A 22,354-nucleotide genomic window follows, 5' to 3' on the forward strand; every position below is an offset into this window, starting at 1 on the left:
CCGGATGCGGCTGCCTTACAGTTGTCATATTTGCTTCATCTTGCTTCTCTAAACTAGCTTTCACCTCATCTAACAAAACGAGACAATTTCTTTGAAAATGACCTTCACGCCCACAGTAGTAGTACTTCCGAACAAAATTCTTCCGGCTTTCACCTTCCACTGCAGATTTCGTGGCTTTTTCAGGAGCGCTCTTCTCAAATTGCTCTTCACTTCTTCTTCGCCAGTCATCCAAAAGTTTCCCTTTAACTTAGTCCAATTTGAGATCGTCTTCCGGGCGGCCTTCCAAAGCGATCACAAGTGGGTTGTACGATTTCGGAATTCTGGACAGTAGAATCATAGACTAATTTCAAGACCTTGATGTACCAAAGAAAACGATCAAATTTTCGGTGACCAGTCCGGTACCCAATAAATATTCATAACCGTGTATTTTTTCCGTGTAAATTGCCTTTTGTGTAAATTTTATTTAGCGTGTTATACTGATCTGACAGCTCTGACAGTGAGGGACTAAACATAAATTACGTAAAGTGAGTACCGAGGATTGTTCACAATCTGCGAACTTGACTGCGGAAAAAATTGCGACCATGACGCCGCTGGTAGAATCGCTACAACCAGATGTTCCTTGAGAGACTCGCCCATTCTAGCCAGGCGATGGACCAACTCCGAGGCCTCCGTCAGATGGTCCGACATGCTATCGCCTTCCTTCAACCGCATCGAATAAAGTCGCCGTAGAACAAGGATCTTGTTCGAGAGCGATCCCCGCTCATGGTAGCTTCTGAGCTTCTCCCACATATCCCTCACCGTTGCAGCTTCCATAATGTAGACTAACTAACTGTCCTCAAGCGCCAAACCAGTCATCGCTCGTGCCTTCTCATCTTTTCTATTCCAGGCTGTTGTCACGTCTTCTGGATTAGGCTTGGGATCCTTGACTAGCGCCCACAGATCTTCCCGCATCAGCAGTAACTCCATTCGGAACCTCCATGTCGACCAATTGACATCATTCAACCGATCGAGTACTACTTTTGCTTCTGCCATTTCTTGATTTTTGGGCTCACAAAATTACAATTTTGGACCACTGTGCAGCGTTCGTCTATAAATACAAGCTCACTTAACTGTCTGATGTCGCAGAACAGTTTCGCTTCCACACAACACTTGGCGCAAATAATGCGATAGCCGCTCCTCCTCGATCAAATTCACTGTCGACTTTCACACGTCCGTAACTTAAATCGGTACCGAAATCCGTACACAAGTCCTTCCGGCAACCAAACATTCTTCTCCCGAAACACAATTACTGTCTGCTACTCTTTCAGTCTTGTCGTATTCGAACAGAGCAGAGTTCCTGGATGAATCCTTGTAGCAGTTTTTTAAAATAATCCCAGGAGAGCTTAATTTCTGATAGAATTTCTGTAGCAGTAATTTCTGGATGTGTGGGTGGAGCGGATCTGGTGTGATGGTTAGAACACTTGACTATCACGCCGAGGACCTGGGATCGAATCCCACTCCCGACAAACTCGCAAAATGTGAGTTCTTTCTTCGGAAGGGAAGTAAAGCGTGGGTCCCGAGATGAACTAGCCTAGGGCTAAAAATCTCGTTAATACAGATAAAAAATAAAAAATCTGGATGAATAATAAAAGGAATCCTTGGATATATTCTTAAAGGATTTTTACATAATGTTCCTGGATTAATTTTTGAATAATTTCTGACAGAATTCCTGGGAGAAGTTCCTACAGAAATATTTCAAATAAATACAGATGGAATTATTGGGGCAACTCCTAGCGGAATTGTTGAAGAAAGAACGGAGAAATCTCTGAAGGAGTAGCTGCTGAAATACTTATAAAGATCTATGCAGAAATTCCTATGGAATTTTTTGGAAATATTCCTGAATGAATCGTCAAAAAAGCATTGCACCAATTACTAGAGGAACCTCTAAAGATATCCAAAAAGAAATTCCCGTGGGAATGTCTGGTGAAATTCCTAGAGAAAATCTTGAAGGAATCTTTAGAGGGATCTGTTGTATTCGAAATCTACTACTATTATTAACAAAAACAAAATTCTAATTCTACGTCGACCGTTGTTTGTAACACACGTCATATAACTGAAGGGAAATTTTTATCGAACCGTTCGCTTCTTTTTCTTCCATTGAGTTCATTACAGTATCTGTCATCAATACACACTCAACGTAAACTACGTGAAGGTGATTCGATTTTACTCATTACTATTCGCCTCGTATTCACTACAAGTGTGCTACAAGTCTCAACTGCAGCAATATCATCCACGGTATAAACGATTCATTTAACTCGAATCGTTTTTCAACGCAACTCGTTAAAAATGTCTCTTCGAACAGACACTTTTCAAGAACACTTTCTTCGCGATACCTGGGCCCATAACCTGTTGGGAATCTCAGCGCAGCGGACAAGAACAACCGACCGGACAATTAATTATCACCCCGGGATTAGTGACTTGTTGAAAATAACTACACGGATTTCGGTTACGTCGACGTCTATTTACAATCATGGTCAAGTATGGACTAAATAATAATACAAAACAAACAATCGTGTCAGCTGTTACGCTTCGTCATTTAACTTCTACACATACATATACACGACATCTGTCATCAATTTTACAATGGGCTAATACGTTTAATTAATGTATAACCTTTCCAGGGGGCTGTCACTACTCTACTCCAACAAGATGCAGATATTAGAAAAGATAATTACGCTGGCTGTATCTTTCCCGCAAGGCCAATCCGAACATTCCAGAACCTAATGGAATTCCTCCAAAATTTCTTCCGAAAAATGTCCTTCCTGGATTCATTTCGAGATTCGTTCATCCAAAACTTCTTCAGGAGTTCTTTCTTGAATTTCCTCTCCTAAGAATTATTGTCCAAAAGTTCCTGCTGAGATTAATCCAGGAGCTCCTTTTGGGATTCCTCCAGCAGTTCCGGAATACTTTCAGGAATTCCTCCGGAGATTCCTTCAGGAATTCTTCCTGGGTTCTAAAAAAAACTTATCCTAGAAGCCCCCAGGTGTACTCCTGGAGGAATTCCAGAAGGAGTTCCCAGAGGAATCTCGAAAGGAGTCCCGAAAGAAATTTCCGAAGGAATCCCAGAAGAAGTTCCCGGAGGAATATTGGACAAAGTTTCTGGTGGAAGGTTGGTACGAATTCCTGAAGAAATCTCAGAAAGAGCTTCTCTGGAGGAATTTCGGAAGGTGCTTCTGGAAGAATCTCAGAAAAAAAAACTTCTCTGGAGGAAATCCAGAAGGAACTTCTGGAGAAAACACGTGGGAAATCCCGGGTTGAATTTTTGCAGCGATTCCAGAAAGAACTCCTGGTATAATATCGAAAGAAAATCCTGGAGGAATCCTAAAAGAAACTATAGGAGGAACTCCTGGAGGAATACTAGAAAGAGTTCCTGGAGGAATCCCTGAAAGATTTTCAGGATGAAGGAACTCTATGAGGAATCACAGAAGGAACTCCTGAAGGAACCACAGAAGGTATTCAGGTATCCTCAAAAGAACTCCTGAAGGTATCCCAGATGGAATGATGAATCTGGATGAATCTCAGCAGGAACTTTTGGACAATTCTTAGAATGACTTCTAGAAGAAATTCCAGAAAGCTTCTGGAACAGTTTTGGATGGAATTCCTTGAAGAATTCCTGATGGAATTTCTGAATGAATGAGTGGATTTCGGAAGATTAGATCGTTGTGTGGGGTATGAATAATGATTAGTTACATGCCCCTTGGGTGTCCTTCCCCTAGCAAGTGTTGGAGCTCTTGCGGAGCAAGTCGCGAGATCCAGTATCATGCCAAGTGATTCTACTGTAGTTTGCTAAAATAGCTGGAAACTGATTGATCCACTGTGTTACGCAATATTCACACGTTAGAAGACACGCCAGTTTATTGTTGGCAGATCGTTATGGCTCTCGATGAGAGCCTTTATTCGATCATCTCTATATTTGGAACTGAGAAGAAGGAATATCCGAATAGACTCTGGACGTTGAAATTATCTTCATCCATTGCGACTAGCTCGGCATTTTCCTAGGAGAATAAAGTTTTTATTATGGTCCTAACCCAGTCCGCAGTCTCCTAATTCTTGCAAATTGGGACCATATAGCCAGACCTCGGCTTCAGCATCTCAGTACTTAACTTTGCTGCTCGACTCTAAACAACAATGCTTCCTGAAAACAACGAGCTGAGTCGTTGTAATATGGGTTGTGAAAAAGTCTTTCGGTGAGATTCCGACGTTTTTATCATAGACAGTTGTCTGTGTTTTTACGATAGGCCGCTTCACTGTGGCTTTGGTATTAACGAGATTTTTAGCCCTTGGCTAGTTTATCTCGGGACCCACGCTTTACTTCCCTTCCGAAGGAAGAACTCACATTTTGCGAGTTTGTCGGGAGTGAGATTCGATCCCAGGTCCTCGGCGTGAATGCCACGTGTTTCAACCATCATACCAGTTCTACTCCGGTTAGTTCGGTGCCACTCAGGCTTGTCTATCCAGCACGCTCCCTGGAATCCATGTGAATTTTAATCCTTGGTTCAATCCGTTTCTGTCTGTAGTTATCCTCAACTGATGTTGATTTTCCAGATCCTTTCTGGTGCGTTTTGAGGAAGCAGGCATCTTTCCCTTCTATTCGTAAATCCTGAGCTTGTTGAAGTTCCTTTAACTTTAACTTTTTCTGTGGTCTCATTGTGAGGTTATTTTGTTTGGATGTTTGGGGATTTTACTTTTTGGTAAAAAAGAAACAATCTAGTTAGATTGCAAGTACAAGTCTCTGTAGAGATTGTAGATACATACAAGTCTCTGTAGAATTCCCTAGCTAAACTCTCTGTTCCTATATCTAGACTTTGTTACTCACAATCTCCATCTATATACATAAGTAACCCGATTTTGTCAGCCCCTTTCCGGAACACATTTTTCGCTCCCCTCGAAAATTGAAACAGATATTCATACTTTTTATCCCTCTATGTTCTGCCTGTCAGCAGTAGTTTGATGATGATCTTAAATGAATTGGTCAATATTTGACTGTTAGATAATGAGAGCAAAAAGTTCGTCACAAAATAGGGCTGACAAAATCGGGTCCGTACTGTACTTAATACAGTCCTTTTCGAACTTCTAGGCAGAATCAAGGGTGCCTAATGAATGAAAATGACTGAAAAAGTGATAAACGTTTCAGCTAGGTACTTTAGGTACCCTCAACAACACTCCGAACTAAGGTGGCCCACACTTACAGTATGCGGCAGGAAAAAATGCGAAAGTGTTTTTCAACTTCAAACCTCGTTTTCGTCTATTTGACGTTAACCAATCTATGCTTCAACGTTCCATGATCTCTAATAGGCTAGTTTTCTGTAAAGTTTATTAAACATTTTCCCATTTTGGTCACTAACCTTTACAGGGCGGCGCCTGAAGCTGAAGACAATCAGAATTTTCAAACCGCAGAAAAGTACACAGGTCGCTAAATTTCGTATCTGATAAAACAAAATTTATAATTTTCTCTACAATATCATCAAATATATGTACTTATTTCATATAGTATGTGAAACTACATGGCTCTGGATCAGTGTGGTCTGGTTGTTCATCGAATTTAAGCTAATTTTGTTACTGTTATAGTCATTTTGTTTAATGACCATTGGGCGCGCAGTTTATTGATACCCACTTATTAGGCTTACATTATCACATGTTAAACATCAAATATGTTCATTTTTATTTTTCAGTGCTAGAATATAGACATTGACTGATACACTGTCATGAAAAAATAGTCATATATATCCCATATTTAGCGTGTAATAGTGCCTTGAACTTTTCGCATTTTTTCCTGCCGCACCCTGTATATGAAAAACAAAAATTTCGAAAAATGCCAAGTCCTACCTCCTAAATCAGTTGTTTTGGACTCCCAGAAGCTACGTTCAAAATTTGAGCAAAATCGGTTGAGCCTAAGGGGGCGCTCAAAACGCTTGAAGTTTGTATGGGAAAACTTGGTCAAATGTATGCAGAAATTTTAAATTTTCGAAATTTGCCGCTAGGTGGCGCTGTAAGTGTTCAATAATCAAACCCATTGGTATTATTGTAGGTGACTATATGCCAAACAACTTTGTCGAAGACCGCAAAGTGATCCAACGTCTGTGAAAAAAGTTATACCCTAGGTAAGGTGAGGTGAAACATTATTGATATTTTTCCAGTACATGTATTTAAAGGAAAAATATCAATAATGAAATCTCAATTCTTTGCCTCACTTTGCCTAAGGTATAACTTTTTTCACAGACGTTGGATCACTTTGCGGTCTTCGACAAAGTTGTTTGGTATACAGTCACCTACAAAAATGCCAAAGGGTTTGATTATTGAACGCTTACAGCGCCACCTAGCGGCAAAATTCGAAAACTTAAAATTTCTGCATACATTTGGCCAAGTTTTCCCATACAAACTTCAAGCGTTTTGAGCGCCCCCTTAGGCTCAACCGATTTTGCTAAAATTTTGAACGTAGCTTCTGGGAGTCCAAAACAACTGATTCAGGAGATAAGACTTGGCATTTTTCGAAATTTTTGTTTTTCATATAAGTGTGGGCCACCCTACTCCAAACCTACAATCTCGCCAGAGAATGTAACAGGCACCGCCGGTCACCAGTCCCGAATGAATTTGTTATTGAAATTCGATTCAATTGAAGCTTATTATATTATGCATGCAATAACGAGAAATAAAACAAATTAACAAACCGCCAACCACATGCCTTCCGGACAGGTTTAATAGGCGTTGATGGAGACTGACTCGGTACTACAACACTACATGGTGCGCTCAGTCAGTAACAACCCGCACATTCTACCGGCGCGGCAGCAACAAGTAGGTGTCACACGTATGGAAAAGTAAACAAATTATTATTCTAGCGAGATCGATGATAGCTACCATGACCCCTTGGTGCATATGGTGTGCATTCCAGGAGCTTTTTGTCAGACCACATCTGTCCACATTCACTTCCATAGATGCGTAAACATGGATGCATTTGCGGCTATCATGCAGCCATAAATGATAGGATGGATCAACATGTTCGTATATTTTTACACTGATCTACTGTTGTTCTCTACGGGTCCGAACAAAATCAGCCAAATTTAAAAGATCTCAGTTTTTTTAGAACATAGTACAAACAATTAATGAATAAAGGAACATAAAAAATAGTGTATTGTTAAATTTTCTGATTAATAAATACGCTGGAAGATAAAACATTTACATTTACATCAGTATTTCCAGGAAACAGTTCAGAAACTGAACAATGTGAAAATTAAATCAAACTGGAATAAAGGAAGTCTTTTTCCACTAGCTTGCTTACATTTCCCGTACAGCTTTGCGTATTTCTACAACCATAACCTACTCTAATAGGGACGCAATTATACCTGTGTAGCCCACGCTATCACACATAATCTAGGAAGCATTTCCAAATTGAAATTCCTCTTCGCAACGAGCAAACAATGTCCAATCAAAAACAATTTATTAATTAACGTAACGCTCGGTTTTTAGCTAGACGCGCGAAACGAACCCTTGATTGACCTTGTTAATTATCGCGAACCTTCCTCCATTAAGCACCCAACTCATCTATTTCTTCTACCCTACAAACGTATCGTTTCAGGCCATCGTGGCGCTAACCTTCGCCCAGTACGCCGTAAAGCCGTTCTTCCCGGAGTGTGACGCGCCGGATAACTCGGTCCGGTTGCTGGCAGCCGTGTGCCTATGCTTCCTAACGGCCATCAATTGCATCTCAACGAAATGGGCCATGAAGATCCAGAATGTGTTCACGATGGCCAAACTGACGGCCCTGGTGTCCATCATTGTGGCCGGCGTGTGGTACATGGCGACGGAGAAAAGCGACAACTTTGAGAACGCGTGGGAGGGCGACTATGCCCTTTCCAGCTTGGCCTATGCTTCGTATTCGGGGCTGTTCGCGTTCGGCGGGTGGAACTATTTGAACTTCGTGACCGAGGAGCTGGAGAATCCGTACAAGTGAGTTGAGAGGGTGAGAGACAAGAAAATTGTCGCTAATACTTATCAGATGTATATTTTACTTTGTCCTGGTTGATTTTCACCAAAAGGTCATCCTACCTAATTCATGAACATTTGAAGTTGTTTAGCAATTTCTCCGTTGAGTGACTTTTGTGACTTGCATGTGGCATAAAACCTCTGCACATCGTTCCGATCCATGCTTTCCTGCGTTTCAGCTTGCTGCCTTTTTGCTGCATTTGTTTGGGTTTATGTGCGTAACACACGTAGCGCCGACATTGTGTCCAACCATCATCTTCGGATATTCTGGAAGGTGGCAGCGTAGAAGATCAGTGCAGTGGAGCGCCATGTAGAACACCTTCATGAGTTTCGCACTCAGAGAGAGAAAAAAGTGGATTACAGATGACATCTGGAGGAAGAAAAAAGAGCGAAGGGACGCCAAAATCACGATAAAGCGAGCGAAAACAAGAGGAGCCAAAGCCGTAACCCTTCAGCGCTATTCGATTCTCGAGAAGGTTGTTTTTGTTGTTGGTCTGCACCCATGGTGGTGCAGAGAGCCGAATTGTAAGATATCCATCCATCCTTGGCGATTGCAGGCCATCGCCTGGACCTGTGGCCAGGCCAAGTTTCTGTCGACCTCTTTTATATCTTTATTGAGGCTGCGCCACCATGAACCTCTGGGTCTGCCTCTGCTGCGATGTCCTGCTGGGTTCCAATCTAACGCATGTTTGCAGATTTCGTTCCCGCCCCTGCGTAGAGTAGCCGACCTACCTCCACCTTCGCTTCCGAATTTCTGTCGCTATCGGCTTTTGATGACATCAATCTGTTAAGTGTTCTCCGCTGATACACACCAAGTTTCACTGGTGTACCGCAGCACAAATTTCACGTTTCTAATAGCGTCCACCGTCGATCGACCCTTCCGGAGACCTTCTGGAGAGCCCAGTCATCTGATTTCTCGGCATAGACTATCAGCCTCGACAGAATGATCCACTCCAACAGTTTCCCGGCGGTGTCCAGACGGTGGATAAGTCTGTATGCCGACGGGTTGCCACCCAAGTAACCAAAAGTTCAGATAAAAGGGTACTTTATAAGCTAAGCAGCTTGTTCGAGTTTGCTCATTAGCCTTCTAAGCAGCTTCTTTTTTAAGTAATTTTGGAACTTGAAAGTTCACATAAGCACGCTGGATAGCCTTCTAAGCAGCTTCTGACAGAACTTTGACAAAATTCATGCAGAAACAAAATTGTGTTTTCAGAATCACAACCCTGTTGGTGGGTTTGTGATTCATGTCTGGAAAATTGCTTACATACATACCGGAAAATGCTTCTGATAATTATATTTACACACATGTCGCTGCTATGTAGATTTGAACTGGATCCTCCTGCGTGATAGCCTGCCGACTTACCGCTGCGCTGCTGAAGATACTTGACAAAGTCAAGTTAACTTCACTACTGTACAAATGTGCAAAACTAGCTGCCGACAGAAAATCGATTCAAGTCAGACTTTACCTCCTGTTCACTTAATCGCAACTGTAGTACTGTGGTAGAGCGTAGGGTTCTTACGCAGCGACTATCGGTTCGAATCCGATGGGCGGCAATGTTTTTTTTTGCTCAAGCCTAGTATTCATTGATTTGATAAATTCATATTTGTCTTTTATTCGTGTATGCTTAAACAGTTGTTTTCTGTAAAAGAAATAAATCTAATTTTTATTGAAACACAATTCTACTGAACTGAACTTCTATGAACTTGAAAGTTCCGACAAAGTTCCGAGTAGCATCTTAAGCAGCTTCAAAGTTCCGAAAAGTTCAGATAAAGTTCCGAATGGAACTTCCAGGCTGCTTAAGAGGCTAACAATGAGCCTTGCAGGAACTTGTGATCGAAGTTCCAGCAAGGCTCATCGTTAGCCCCTTAAGCAGCCAGAAAGTTCCATTTGGAACTTTATCTGAACTTCGCGGAACTTGAAAGTGCATTTTGTCATGGGAAGCGGAACTTTTGGTTGCTTGGGCAGGTGACTTGCCGTGCTTGGGCAGTAGAACCAATATTTGCCTTTTCCACCTCTCCGGAAATTCGCCTTTGTCTAGGCATATCCGCATAGTCATTCGGTACATGTCAGGGCTAGCCTTGATGGCCGTCTTAATGGCTACTGTCGGAACACAATCTGAATATGGTACCTTGTCCATCTAGAGGACTTCGCTATCGCGATGAGTTCCTCATTTGTCACCGGGGTAACTTGGCTTTGGACGGATGGGCCATAGGGAACGGGAGCCCATGGTCGTATGTCGTGGCGCAGGACAACGTTGCCACGATCTTCTACAGCAACCTGGGGGAGCGTACCCTGTATGCATCACCATAGGGGGATTTGTTGCAGCCTGGCAGAGATAGTTCGTCCACTTATGCGCCTTAATTTCTTTGTTCAGTGCCAGTTGAGCCACCCTATTGGACTCACTTCGTTTCGTTCTACGCTTATCGGTGCGAGCTCTTTGCATCATCCTCCTAGTTCTTTGTTAGGATGCGTGGAGAACTGCGATTTCTAGGCACCACCAGTACAATGACCGGGCGCCTATTCCTGGGTAGAGATCGTCTTTGCATTGTGGCGTCGTTGGCCCTTCAGTCAGAGTCAGGGTTTAAACCCGGACTCCAAAAGGTCACATTGATGATGGACTCTGCGTAAATCTGTGGGTATTTTCGTTGTCTGTGTTCGCGAAATCTACGTTCAGCCTTGCCATAGATTCTATCCCAGCCTTTTTTCGTTAGACCATCGGCTGTCCCGTTTGACCGCCCAAGCCACAAGGCTCAATCACACAAGTGCGCTGGATAGCGAATTTATCGTGAACGAGGAATGGTCCTTTGGAGGGTAAGTCTTGTCATAGCGACAGCAGTAGTACACCCCGTTGATCTTCGCTTTTACCGAAATCCTCGTACGACGTGGAAGTTATCTACTGGAAACCAACCATAGAATTTGTTCTTGTCATATACTGATCGGGCACACTGACCTGCAACTTCGCACTGACCTTCCCGACTGCAACCGCCTTGTTAACCTCATACTGGTAGCTCAACAGCGATTACAAATATATTCTCATTCTCAGTACAGTTTTTTACCAGTTTCATACCTAGCTTCACTGAGCTATGTGACGCACTTCAAGACTTCTCCTCATCACACTGAGCTCCGAAGCTTCTCAAACTCTACGTGGTCTCCTCCTGGATTCCAAGTTGTTGCCTGCCGAGCTGTGGTCTTGGATTCCAAGTTGTTGTCTGCCGAGGTTGCTTGAAGGAACCAGCTCCTTCGCTACCGAGCTGCTTCCGCTGCTAAGTCCTCTTGGCGCCTTTCCTTTTTTCGACACCCAGCACCTTCTGCCATCCCGCTCCTACATCAGCCGATCAGCGAGCACCACCTCGACCACTGGTTCTCAGCGCAGATCCCTCATGATACTAGATCGTTAACGAATGTTGTTGGTCCCCTCGCCGCATCTGGATACCTAAAAGAATATTGACGCTCAGTCGCATCATCTGTTGGCACCTCATCGGATATCGGCTTCCTCATCGTATCTTGGATTTTACCGCACCTTGGTCTCCTCGCTTCCAGAACCACAACCAGGACGTCTCTAGGCCCATAACCTGTTGAAACGACTAACAGGGAGACTTTCGTTCCAACCCGCAAGCACTCTGACTGATATCTCTACTAGCTCAGTGCCTCTTCTTTATTCAATCAAGGTACACATATATTTACAATTCATTTTTATTATAACCTACCAGTTTCATACTTAGCTCTAGCGAGCTGTGTGATACCTCAAAAAGGACCCTACTCTCCGACCCTTCGTCGCTTTCTCTACTTACTGCTTACGATCTATTTTGTGTTAGTTTTAGAATTAGTGTCTGTCGGGCCACCCTTAAAGCCGCTATCCCTCTCTGCCAATGGAGAAGTAGTGGTTTTCTGAGGACACCTGAGAATTGGCTCAGTCCTTCGATCACCTGGGCTCCCACCTACAGAACCTCACATACATAACTTGAATAACACCTCAATTCTTATTCCAGGAATCTACCCCGCGCAATCTGGATCGCCATGCCCCTGGTAACCGGCATCTATGTGCTGGTCAACCTGGCCTACTTCGCTGTCGTTCCACGGCATGATATGCTTGCTTCGATTGCCGTGGCTGTGAACTTTGGAAACCGCGTGTTTGGCCCACTGGCTTGGTTGATTCCGGTATTCGTCGCTATGAGCTGCTTTGGTGGAGTCAACGGTATCCTGTTCACCTCGGCTCGATTGTTCTCGACAGGAGCGCAGGAAGGCCACCTACCGGCATGGTTCTCGCTGGTACATGTGAACCGACAGACCCCGATACCGGCCTTGATCTTTACGGTGAGATTATTACTTGAGTGCCAGAAAACGATAGGTTAATCAATTCGAAACTTTTCAGTGCGTAACTTCGATCCTCATGCTAATGACGCCCAACGTGGTAGCCCTGATCAACTACTTCAGTCAGATTTTATGGCTTTCGGTGGCAGCCTGTATAGCTGGTCTACTGTGGCTACGTGTGACCAAGTAAGTTCGGTTTAAGTTCAACGATTACTGTTGGATAACCAATAATGCCGAAATGTCTCCTACTTATCCCCAGACCCAACATGCCTCGGCCGATCCGGGTGAACCTAGCGCTTCCGATCATCTTCCTAACGTGCTGCCTGGTGCTGGTCCTGCTGCCCTCATTCACCGAACCGATGAATCTAATAATCGGCATGGCCATCACACTGTCCGGAGTGCCCGTGTACTACGTGTGCGTCGTATGGAACAAGAACAAAAACCGCTCGCGGAACGTGATCATGCTTTGGATCGAACGTGGATGTCAGATCCTGTTCAACGCTGCGTTCGTCGACTGTCACCACGATCGGAAGAACGACCGGGAAATGTCCGACATGCAGACCAGTATTGTTGACGAGAGAAATGTCTCCGAGTGAGGCGTCGGGCATTCAAACCCAAACGGTTATCAAAAAGATTTCACTGTCTCAGAATGACATTTTACAAAGAAGCGCAAAGCTGCGCGATTGCATTTATGGGGCGTCGTTGGACACAAGGTGACCAACAACCGACACTATTGATTAGTGCTTAGTGATTTTTTTTAGGTTTCATCATTTTAAGGTATTTAGCTTAGGCGTTTTGTCTAAACAAGAGGATTTATTTTGCTACTCGGCGTGCAGCTGCTGCAAAAAGGAAAACAAAATAGTTGTGGAAATCTTTATCGATAGATCAATATTGATGTCCCAAGATCTGAAGAAGAACATGAACAAAAATATACACAAGCTAACAGTCGCAAAAGGCTGACAAAACTTTATAGTTGTACAATACATTTATAAATATATATGTGTACTTAATAAAAGTATTAAACAGTATTTCGTTGATTTGTTGAGTATGCATTCACAGGCCCAAAGATATTAGATAGTTCGCGATGCAAACGGGCTGCAGAGGATTCGATGACCACTCTGACTAGTCTGACTTCTTGAATTCTACAACCGACTCGATTTCATCACCGTCGATAGAAATTCTGGGTGGCGCGCGCGGTAGTTCCTCCCTAGAGTTCTTTGCCATCATGTACACATTATTGACTAATCCGTTTCGCCTGGCTTCACTCTTTAGTCGGATGTACGTTTCCGCCATCGTCTCAAATTTTCGAGCTATAATATCAATATCATCAGCGAAATCAAGCAGCTGAACGGAAAATTGTTCCACTTGTGTTTGTCCCCGCTCTCCTTATTACACCTTCTAAGGCGATGTTTAACAGCAAGCACGAAAGACCATCACCTTGCCATAACCCTCTGCGAGATTCGAAGAGCCTCGAGAATATCCCTGATACTCGAACTACGCACATCACTTGATCCATCGACGCCTTGATCAATCGTATCAGTTTATTCGCGAATCCATATTCGTGCATAATCTGCCATAGCCGGTCTCGATCGATTGTATCATACGCCGATTTGAAATCGATGAACAAGTGATGTGTGGGCACGTTGTATTCGCGGCATTTCTGCAACACTTGGCGGATGGCGAACATCTGGTCCGTTGTAGCGCGTTCACCCATAAATCCAGCCTGATATTGCCCCACGAACTTTCTTGCAATCGGTGATAGACGGCGGCATAAAATTTGAGAGAGTATCTTGTAGGCAGCGCTCAGTAGTGTGATCGCGGGATAGATCTCGCAATCCAACTTAACGCCCTTTTTTAGATGGAACACACGTTACCTCCCATCCATTCCTCCGGTAATACTTCCTCCTCCCAAATCTTGGTAATGACCTAGTGTAGTGCTCTCACCAGTGCTTCTCCACCGTATTTTAGTGACTCGCTTGGTAGTTGATCTGCACCAGCGGCTTTGTTGTTTTTCAATCGGCCAACCTCCTCCTCAATCTCTTGGAAGTTAGGGGCTGGAATTCTTTCGTCCTGTGCACGTACTCCTAGATCTGTTACCACGCCACCTTCGGTGTTTGCAACGTCGCCTTTGAAGTGCTCATCGTAATTCTGCCGCCACCTCTCGACCACCTCACGCTCGCTCGTGAGAAGATTCCCGTGATTGTCTCGGCACATGTCGGCTTGTGGCACAAAGCCTCTGCGTGAGCGATTCAGCTTCTCCTAGAACTTTCGTGTGTCCTTAGTGCGGTACAGCTCTTCCATCGCTTCGCGATCTCGTTCATTCTGTTGGCGCTTCTTCCTCCGGAAGACTGAGTTCTGCCTGTTCCACGCCTGTCTATAACGTGCCTCATTCGCCATCGTACGGTTTTTTCGTATTTCAACTGTTCACATTTGCCGTCTTAGGGTAGGGCGGGGCAAGATGAGCACCCTAAGGATCTCGTTAAGTTTATTGAAAGTTAACGCAATTTTTCAAAGTACGTCTCAATTGTTCTTTTCTATATCATGTTTTCTATCACCCATAAACATGGGAGGGTTCAAAATTCACAATAAGGATGATTTGTTTGACTAAACAAAAAAGATGTTTTACGGTCAGTTCGAACATGCTACGGGGGAAGACGAGCACCCCTACGGGGCAAGAAGAGCACTTCATTAAAATCCCAATATTTTAACAATAAATTGGCCATACAGTGATTGATATAGTGAACCTTGTTTATAGCTATAGTATCACGTTCTAAAATTATCATTTTTTCGATTATTGAAAAAAATGCGGTTTTATAAAACTTTATACAAAATGACCCGAAAAACAATAAACGATTATTAAGTTGCTTTTTTTAAGGAATTTACGCAACCAAATAGTCGTAGAGGTTACGGAAACCTATGTTCGGCACTATTGAGTGGATTCCAATAATTTCAAAATATTTTCTATATTCCCCTCAGGGGTGCTCATCTTGCCCCACTATATATAGTAGTATATAGGTAAATAACTAAAATTGAATAAATTTTAATGTTTGTTTTTAGAAAATATTTTCTAATATAAATTAAAATGCTTTGCAGTAAGCTAGTAATGTTGGCTGATAACAAGAATTATGGTAAAAATTTGATTCTGACATAAAAACCTTATTTTATTCTGATGATTTCTTATAAGAAAATTCTAAAAATCTATGCTATTGACTAATTTGACGATATTTTTTAATTCGTTCATTATGAAGTACCTTATATCAGGTTTACAAACAGGATAAACATTATTCTAACGGATTATGAACTTGTTTGGGCAAAATTCATCATAAAAGTAGTAAAACAGAGGCGTGCTCATCTTGCCCCGGGTGGCCATCTTGCCCCGTCCTACCCTACCAGTCGTTTCTGTGATTCGGCGTCGCGAAGCCTAGTGCTACAGCCGAGATACTACGATCGAAAGTTTTGAGCGCATGCATACAGCGTAAGGTAAGGTAAATAGTCATCCGAATTTATATTCGCACTGCGGTATGTGCGGACATTGGTTATATCCGAGAAGAACTTACCGTCGATCAGAATGTTGTCGATTTGGTTCTCTGTTTGATGGTCCGGTGATCTCCAGGTGGCTTTGTGGATATCTTTGCGGAGGACACGGGAGGCTGCAAAGTTTACGCATCGCTGGTCGTTTATCATTCGATACGGCGGGCAGGCTGTTTTGCTCGATTACCGGTCTGTACATTTCCTCCTTTTCTACCTACGCTTTATGTCGTCGACAACGATTTTCACATCAAGCGGCGATCAACTATCGTATGTTTGCTTTAACTGCGCTTTAGAACGCTTTTTTCTCGCCATCAGATCTCGCTTCGTGTGGGCAGTGCACGTTGATGATGCTGTAGTTGAAGAAACGGCCCTTAACTCTCAACATGCACATCCTTGCGTTGATCGGCTGCCATCCGATCACACGTTGTCGCATCTTGCCCAACACTATAAATTATGTTCCCAGTTCATTGGTGGTTCCACAGCTTTGGTAGAAGGTAGCCGCTCGATGCCCGCTTTTCCACACTTTCTGCCCAGTCCAACAAAGTTCCTGCAACGCCACGATGTCGAAGTTGTGGGGATTTAGTTCGTCGTTGATTATCCTGTCACGTCACATCCTGCGAAACCTATAGGTGCAATGTGCATGTGCAATAGTGACTTGCAATTCCACGTTCTAAGTTTCCAATCGTAGTCCTTATTTCGTCGCGTGGCGTGGGTCTTTGCCGATTGTATCGAGTCGTATTTTCTCCTATGTTATTCGCTGAGAGAGAGGAGACAGCTCACTGACAGCCACGATGTTTACATGTCTTCTTCTAACTTCTTTTTACAACTTTTAGCGCCGCACAATGGTTTGAAAAAATATTATTGGTCAAAAATGAATTGCATATTGAGTTCGTTGCGACAGAGCAAGGAAAATACATGGATTCGTTGCGCTGGTCGTGGGAAACTGATCATTATTATTTTATCTTTTTTAAATAGGGAATCGCGCTACTTGGGCGGTGGCTTCTATATTCGTCTGTTTTCTACTATAACTCAGTCAAATTTGAACCAATTGACACAACTTTTGGAATGTGGTGAGATAGGTATGGTATCTACCCGTGTACAACATTTCAAGTCAATTGGTTCAAAATTGACTGAGTTATAGTGGAAAACAGACGAATATAGAAGCCACCGCCCAAGTGGCGCGATACCCTACAACAAACAGAGCAAAATTTTGATAAGATCTTTTGGATATTTGGCCACTCCACACCATCAATGTGCGATTTTCAGCTCGGTTCGCGGTGACAGTTTGTGACAGGTCCTCCTTGACATTAAGTAGCACGCAATCGAAGCCAGCTGTCTCCTCTCTCTCAGGTTATTCGCAATGGGGATTTTTACGGGTGGCTTATTGGGCCTACGCCAACACTCCTGTATCGCCGGAGGGCCATCGAGCCAGTTCAGTTTAACGTCCCAACCAGCACTGGGACGACCACGGTGATGGGGCTACCACCTTGGATTTAGCTGGGCGTGGTGCAGCGTTTCATACTCAGCCGCTCGATGACAGAACAGACACTGTTTGAGCCGCACCTCCTTGGTGAACAAACTCTCGACTCGTACCTCTTCAATCTAGCTGAATTCAGAAGGACAACAGTGCCCAGGCTGCACTACCAGCTAAGCACACAACTCTTTGCTGGCGGTCTTTGTCATCGCTTGACCCGTCGAAGCATGAGGTAGGAACTTGTGAGGTCCAGAGCTATGTTGGACGCTCTCCTTATTGACTCACCGTTTTGCAGCTGGTGGATATCTCGTCTGAATTGACAGAGCGCTGCCCTCTGATTTGAGCCAGAAGACTAGACGAATTCACGGGTGTTGGATCTAGCCTAAGATCCCGACTGTTTCGATTGCCCGCGCGAAGTTTCCAGCATGGAGTAAGAAATTCCTTTCTTCGCCAGAATCGCAACTTCTCCTCGGTGGCTTCCGGCGAGTCGCGATCCGCTCTAACAAAAGAATAGTTTTCATGGTACAATGAGTTGTTGTACTGCAGCCATGTTTCCGTGATTACAGCGATGTCTATTGGTCCAACAAATCCACAACGCCGCTTCGGGAAGGTTTCCACATGTAGAAGTCCTTCACAACCGAAAGTTCTGCTTTCCAGATGTTGGATGATGTAGTGACCGGCGGAGCCATCCCCGTTTTCAACGAAACGGATTTGCGCAGGACGAATGCCCAAAACCGATAAGAACCCGAATAAAAATTTACATTAGCCTGACGTTAAATTTCGATGTTTACATCAACATCAAGGTTTGATGTACTTCTGATGTTGAACATTAGAAAACATTACGATTCAGATGTGTTTATGCAAGGTAACATAATGTATACATCAGGAAATCAAACGTTTTTCTGATGTCAAGCAAATAATCCGAAACATCAAAATCTGACGTTTTCAAATGTTTTTTGATGTGCAAAAAACATAAAACTCTAACGATTTTCTTTTGTATGTTGATGTAAAATAACAATAGATTTGGACGTTTTCAGATGTTTCATGATGTGCAAAAACATTAGATTCAAACGTTTTGTTATGTATGTAGATGTAAAAAACATTAGAATTATACGTTATATTGATGCAAATTGAGACATCGGATTTAGATGTTTTCAGATGTTTTATGGTGTGCAAATACATTAGATTCAAACGTATTTCTGATGTATGTTGATGTAAAAAACATCAGATTCAGACGTTTCCTGATGTATGTTGACGTCAATTCTGACATTTGTTTTAGACGTTTTTAGATGTTTTATAATGTGTAAATACATTAGATTCAAACGTATTTCTGATGTATGTTGATGTAAAAAACATCAGATTCAGACGTTTCCTGATGTATGTTGACGTCAATTCTGACATTTGTTTTAGTCGTTTTTAGATGTTTTATGATGTGTAAATACATTAGATTCAAACGTATTTCTGATGTATGTTGATGTAAAAAACATCAGATTCAGACGTTTCCTGATGTATGTTGACGTAAATTCAGACATTAATTTAAAATGTTTTTAAATGTTTTATGATGTGCAAATAGATTAGATTCAAACGTATTTCTGATGTATGTTGATGAAAAAACATTAGATTCAGACGTTTTCTTACGTTCTTTGATGTACATAACCATTTGATACCAAGATGGATATTCATATTTGCAAAAAACAAACGTGTTCTAATGTTCTAGATTACATACCACAGTTATATGTATTGCGATTGATAGATATTGATAGATTGAAGTCATATTCTTAAATACTCGTTTTCCTTTCGATTGTCCGTCTCTAGGTCCGTCTAGAATGTCTTAGTAATGCATACATTTTGATCATAGCAGTAGCTCCCGTGCCCCATCAGTCAGTTAACTGACCTCAGCTTACCTAACATCATATGTGGCAACTCTTTAAGCGACATATTGGAACTAGTGCCGAGAACGCGAAGAGTCGTTAGACCACTGATGTAGGCGCCAAATCATGGGTGACGAATTTTACGGCGTGCTTGATCAAATTTGTAGCATTTTACACAATCTATTGGACAACAAAAGAAATTCGAATAGTTAATAACAACTTCTCATCAATACACCTATTTCTACACCTCTAACTACATAGCACCTTACCTTACTTCCGACATGATAGATTGAAGTTATATTCTTAAATACTCGTTTTCCTTTCGATAGTCCGTCTAGAATGACTTAGTAATGCATACATTTTGATCATTGCAATAGCTCCCGTGCCCCATCAGTCAGTTAACTGACCTCAGCTTACCTAACATCATATGTGGCAACTCTTTAAGCGACATATTGGAACTAGTGCCGAGAACGCGAAGAGTCGTTAGACCACTGATGTAGGCGCCAAATCATGGGTGACGAATTTTACGGCGTGCTTGATCAAATTTGTAGCATTTTACACAATCTATTGGACAACAAAAGAAATTCGAATAGTTAATAACAACTTCTCATCAATACACCTATTTCTACACCTCTAACTACATAGCACCTTACCTTACTTCCGACATGATAGATTGAAGTTATATTCTTAAATACTCGTTTTCCTTTCGGTAGTCCGTCTAGAATGACTTAGTAATGCATACATTTTGATCATTGCAATAGCTCCCGTGCCCCATCAGTCAGTTAACTGACCTCAGCTTACCTAACATCATATGTGGCAACTCTTTAAGCGACATATTGGAACTAGTGCCGAGAACGCGAAGAGTCGTTAGACCACTGATGTAGGCGCCAAATCATGGGTGACGAATTTTACGGCGTGCTTGATCAAATTTGTAGCATTTTACACAATCTATTGGACAACAAAAGAAATTCGAATAGTTAATAACAACTTCTCATCAATACACCTATTTCTACACCTCTAACTACATAGCACCTTACCTTACTTCCGACATGATAGATTGAAGTTATATTCTTAAATACTCGTTTTCCTTTCGATAGTCCGTCTAGAATGACTTAGTAATGCATACATTTTGATCATTGCAATAGCTCCCGTGCCCCATCAGTCAGTTAACTGACCTCAGCTTACCTAACATCATATGTGGCAACTCTTTAAGCGACATATTGGAACTAGTGCCGAGAACGCGAAGAGTCGTTAGACCACTGATGTAGGCGCCAAATCATGGGTGACGAATTTTATGGCGTGCTTGATCAAATTTGTAGCATTTTACACAATCTATTGGACAACAAAAGAAATTCGAATAGTTAATAACTACTTCTCATCAATACACCTATTGTCTACACCTCTAACTACATAGCACCTTACCTTACTTCCGACATGATAGATTGAAGTTATATTCTTAAATACTCGTTTTCCTTTCGATAGTCCGTCTAGAATGACTTAGTAATGCATACATTTTGATCATTGCAATAGCTCCCGTGCCCCATCAGTCAGTTAACTGACCTCAGCTTACCTAACATCATATGTGGCAACTCTTTAAGCGACATATTGGAACTAGTGCCGAGAACGCGAAGAGTCGTTAGACCACTGATGTAGGCGCCAAATCATGGGTGACGAATTTTACGGCGTGCTTGATCAAATTTGTAGCATTTTACACAATCTATTGGACAACAAAAGAAATTCGAATAGTTAATAATAACTTCTCATCAATACAATGGTTAGTTTTGGACACCTATGAAAGATGTACATATATGCTTATAGCTTTACGATCGCTCAGGCCAAGGTGTCTCGGGAATTTGGGTATTGTTAGTGGGAAGGTAGACTCCAAAGGATACGTTTGGTGAACGTTGAGGCGCACAAAATATTATTTGGTTGTGTTGAAACAGCTGCCTGCATAATTCATCTGATCTGTTTCTTCATATTGACCGCTGCAGAACTGGGTGGCCGAAAATCTGGAAAGGAAAACTGTATCAACATATTTCATTGAATAAGCTATTCGTGATACGCTTGCAATGGTTATACACCTTACCATAGTTCCTGTATTATATAATAAACCTACCTGAATCCTCCCGAAAGAATATGTTCATTATCAGCAAACACTAAACACACCAACAGACATACCGAAAAAAAATCACTATATCAAATCTTGATTCTGGATTGTTCCTACAGGAGCCTGACTACATTTGTTAGGAAAATAGCATGATCAAATTTTAATGTGGTAGTCCTTGCGCCGTAACGCACTATTCCAAGGTGATATACTCACCTTAAGGGTTCCGAAGAAAAAAAAAACCTAAATACATACAAACTTTAAATTAATTTTATAAAGACGCGGACACCGTCTTCAGCCAAAGGCTGCACAGACTGAATGAAAATTAACACTAGACAAGGGACACACGGAGCATGTACCAGTGGATACGGAGAAGAAACTATTCTCAAGAAAATTCCCGGAGCGGGAATCGAACCCTCACCCCACAGCATGGTGCGATTAGAAGCTTGGTGACCCTAACCGCACGGCTACGAGGCTCCACATTTGTTGTTTGTCTGTATTAACGAGATTTTTAACCCTAGGCTAGTTCATCTCGGGAATGCCTGGAATGCCTGGAGGAATCCCTGAAAAATTCTAGAAGGTATTGGTAGAGAAAATCCTGGAAGAATTTCTAAAGGAATCCCTGACGGATTTCCTGAATAAATTCCTGGACTCCTGGAAGAACTCCTGGGGGAATTCGTGGAAGAGTCTCTGAAGCAATTCCTGGAGAAATAGCTGGAGGAATTTTTGAAGGAATCGCTGAAAGAATTCTTAGAGGAACATCTGCAAGAATTCCTGGAAGAATGTCTGGATAAATGCCTGAAAGAATGCCCAGGAGAATTCCTGGTGGAATTCTCGGAGGAATCCCCGAAATATTTCCTGAAAAAATCTTTGGAGGAATTCCTGGGGGAATTCCAAAAGAAATTCCTGATGAATTCCTGTAGTAATCTCTGGAAAAATCCATGGAGGAATGCTTTGAAGAATTCCAGGATAAATTCTTGTAGAAATTCCTAGGGGAATTCCTGGTGGAATTTTTGGAGGAATACCTGAAGTAATTTCTGGAC

At 42.4% G+C, this 22,354-nt stretch overlaps 1 protein-coding gene across 9 annotated transcripts in view; it reads left to right on the forward strand.

Annotated features, from left to right (window-relative positions):
• LOC109417118 (Y+L amino acid transporter 2) overlaps positions 1-13,359 on the forward strand; it is a 63,626-nt gene extending 50,267 nt beyond the window's left edge. For all 9 annotated transcript variants that reach the window (XM_029860160.2, XM_029860166.2, XM_029860161.2 and 6 more), the window contains exons 4-7: positions 7,613-7,983; positions 12,010-12,334; positions 12,393-12,517; positions 12,591-13,359. In XM_029860160.2, coding sequence (XP_029716020.1) covers positions 7,613-7,983; positions 12,010-12,334; positions 12,393-12,517; positions 12,591-12,927 — 1,158 coding nt within the window. In that variant the 3' untranslated portion in view covers positions 12,928-13,359. The remainder of the gene's footprint in view (positions 1-7,612; positions 7,984-12,009; positions 12,335-12,392; positions 12,518-12,590) is intronic.
• The last annotated feature ends 8,995 nt before the right edge of the window (positions 13,360-22,354 follow it).

This window comes from Aedes albopictus, chromosome 1 (assembly GCF_035046485.1).
Source record: "Aedes albopictus strain Foshan chromosome 1, AalbF5, whole genome shotgun sequence".
Classification (NCBI taxonomy): Eukaryota; Metazoa; Arthropoda; class Insecta; order Diptera; family Culicidae; genus Aedes; species Aedes albopictus.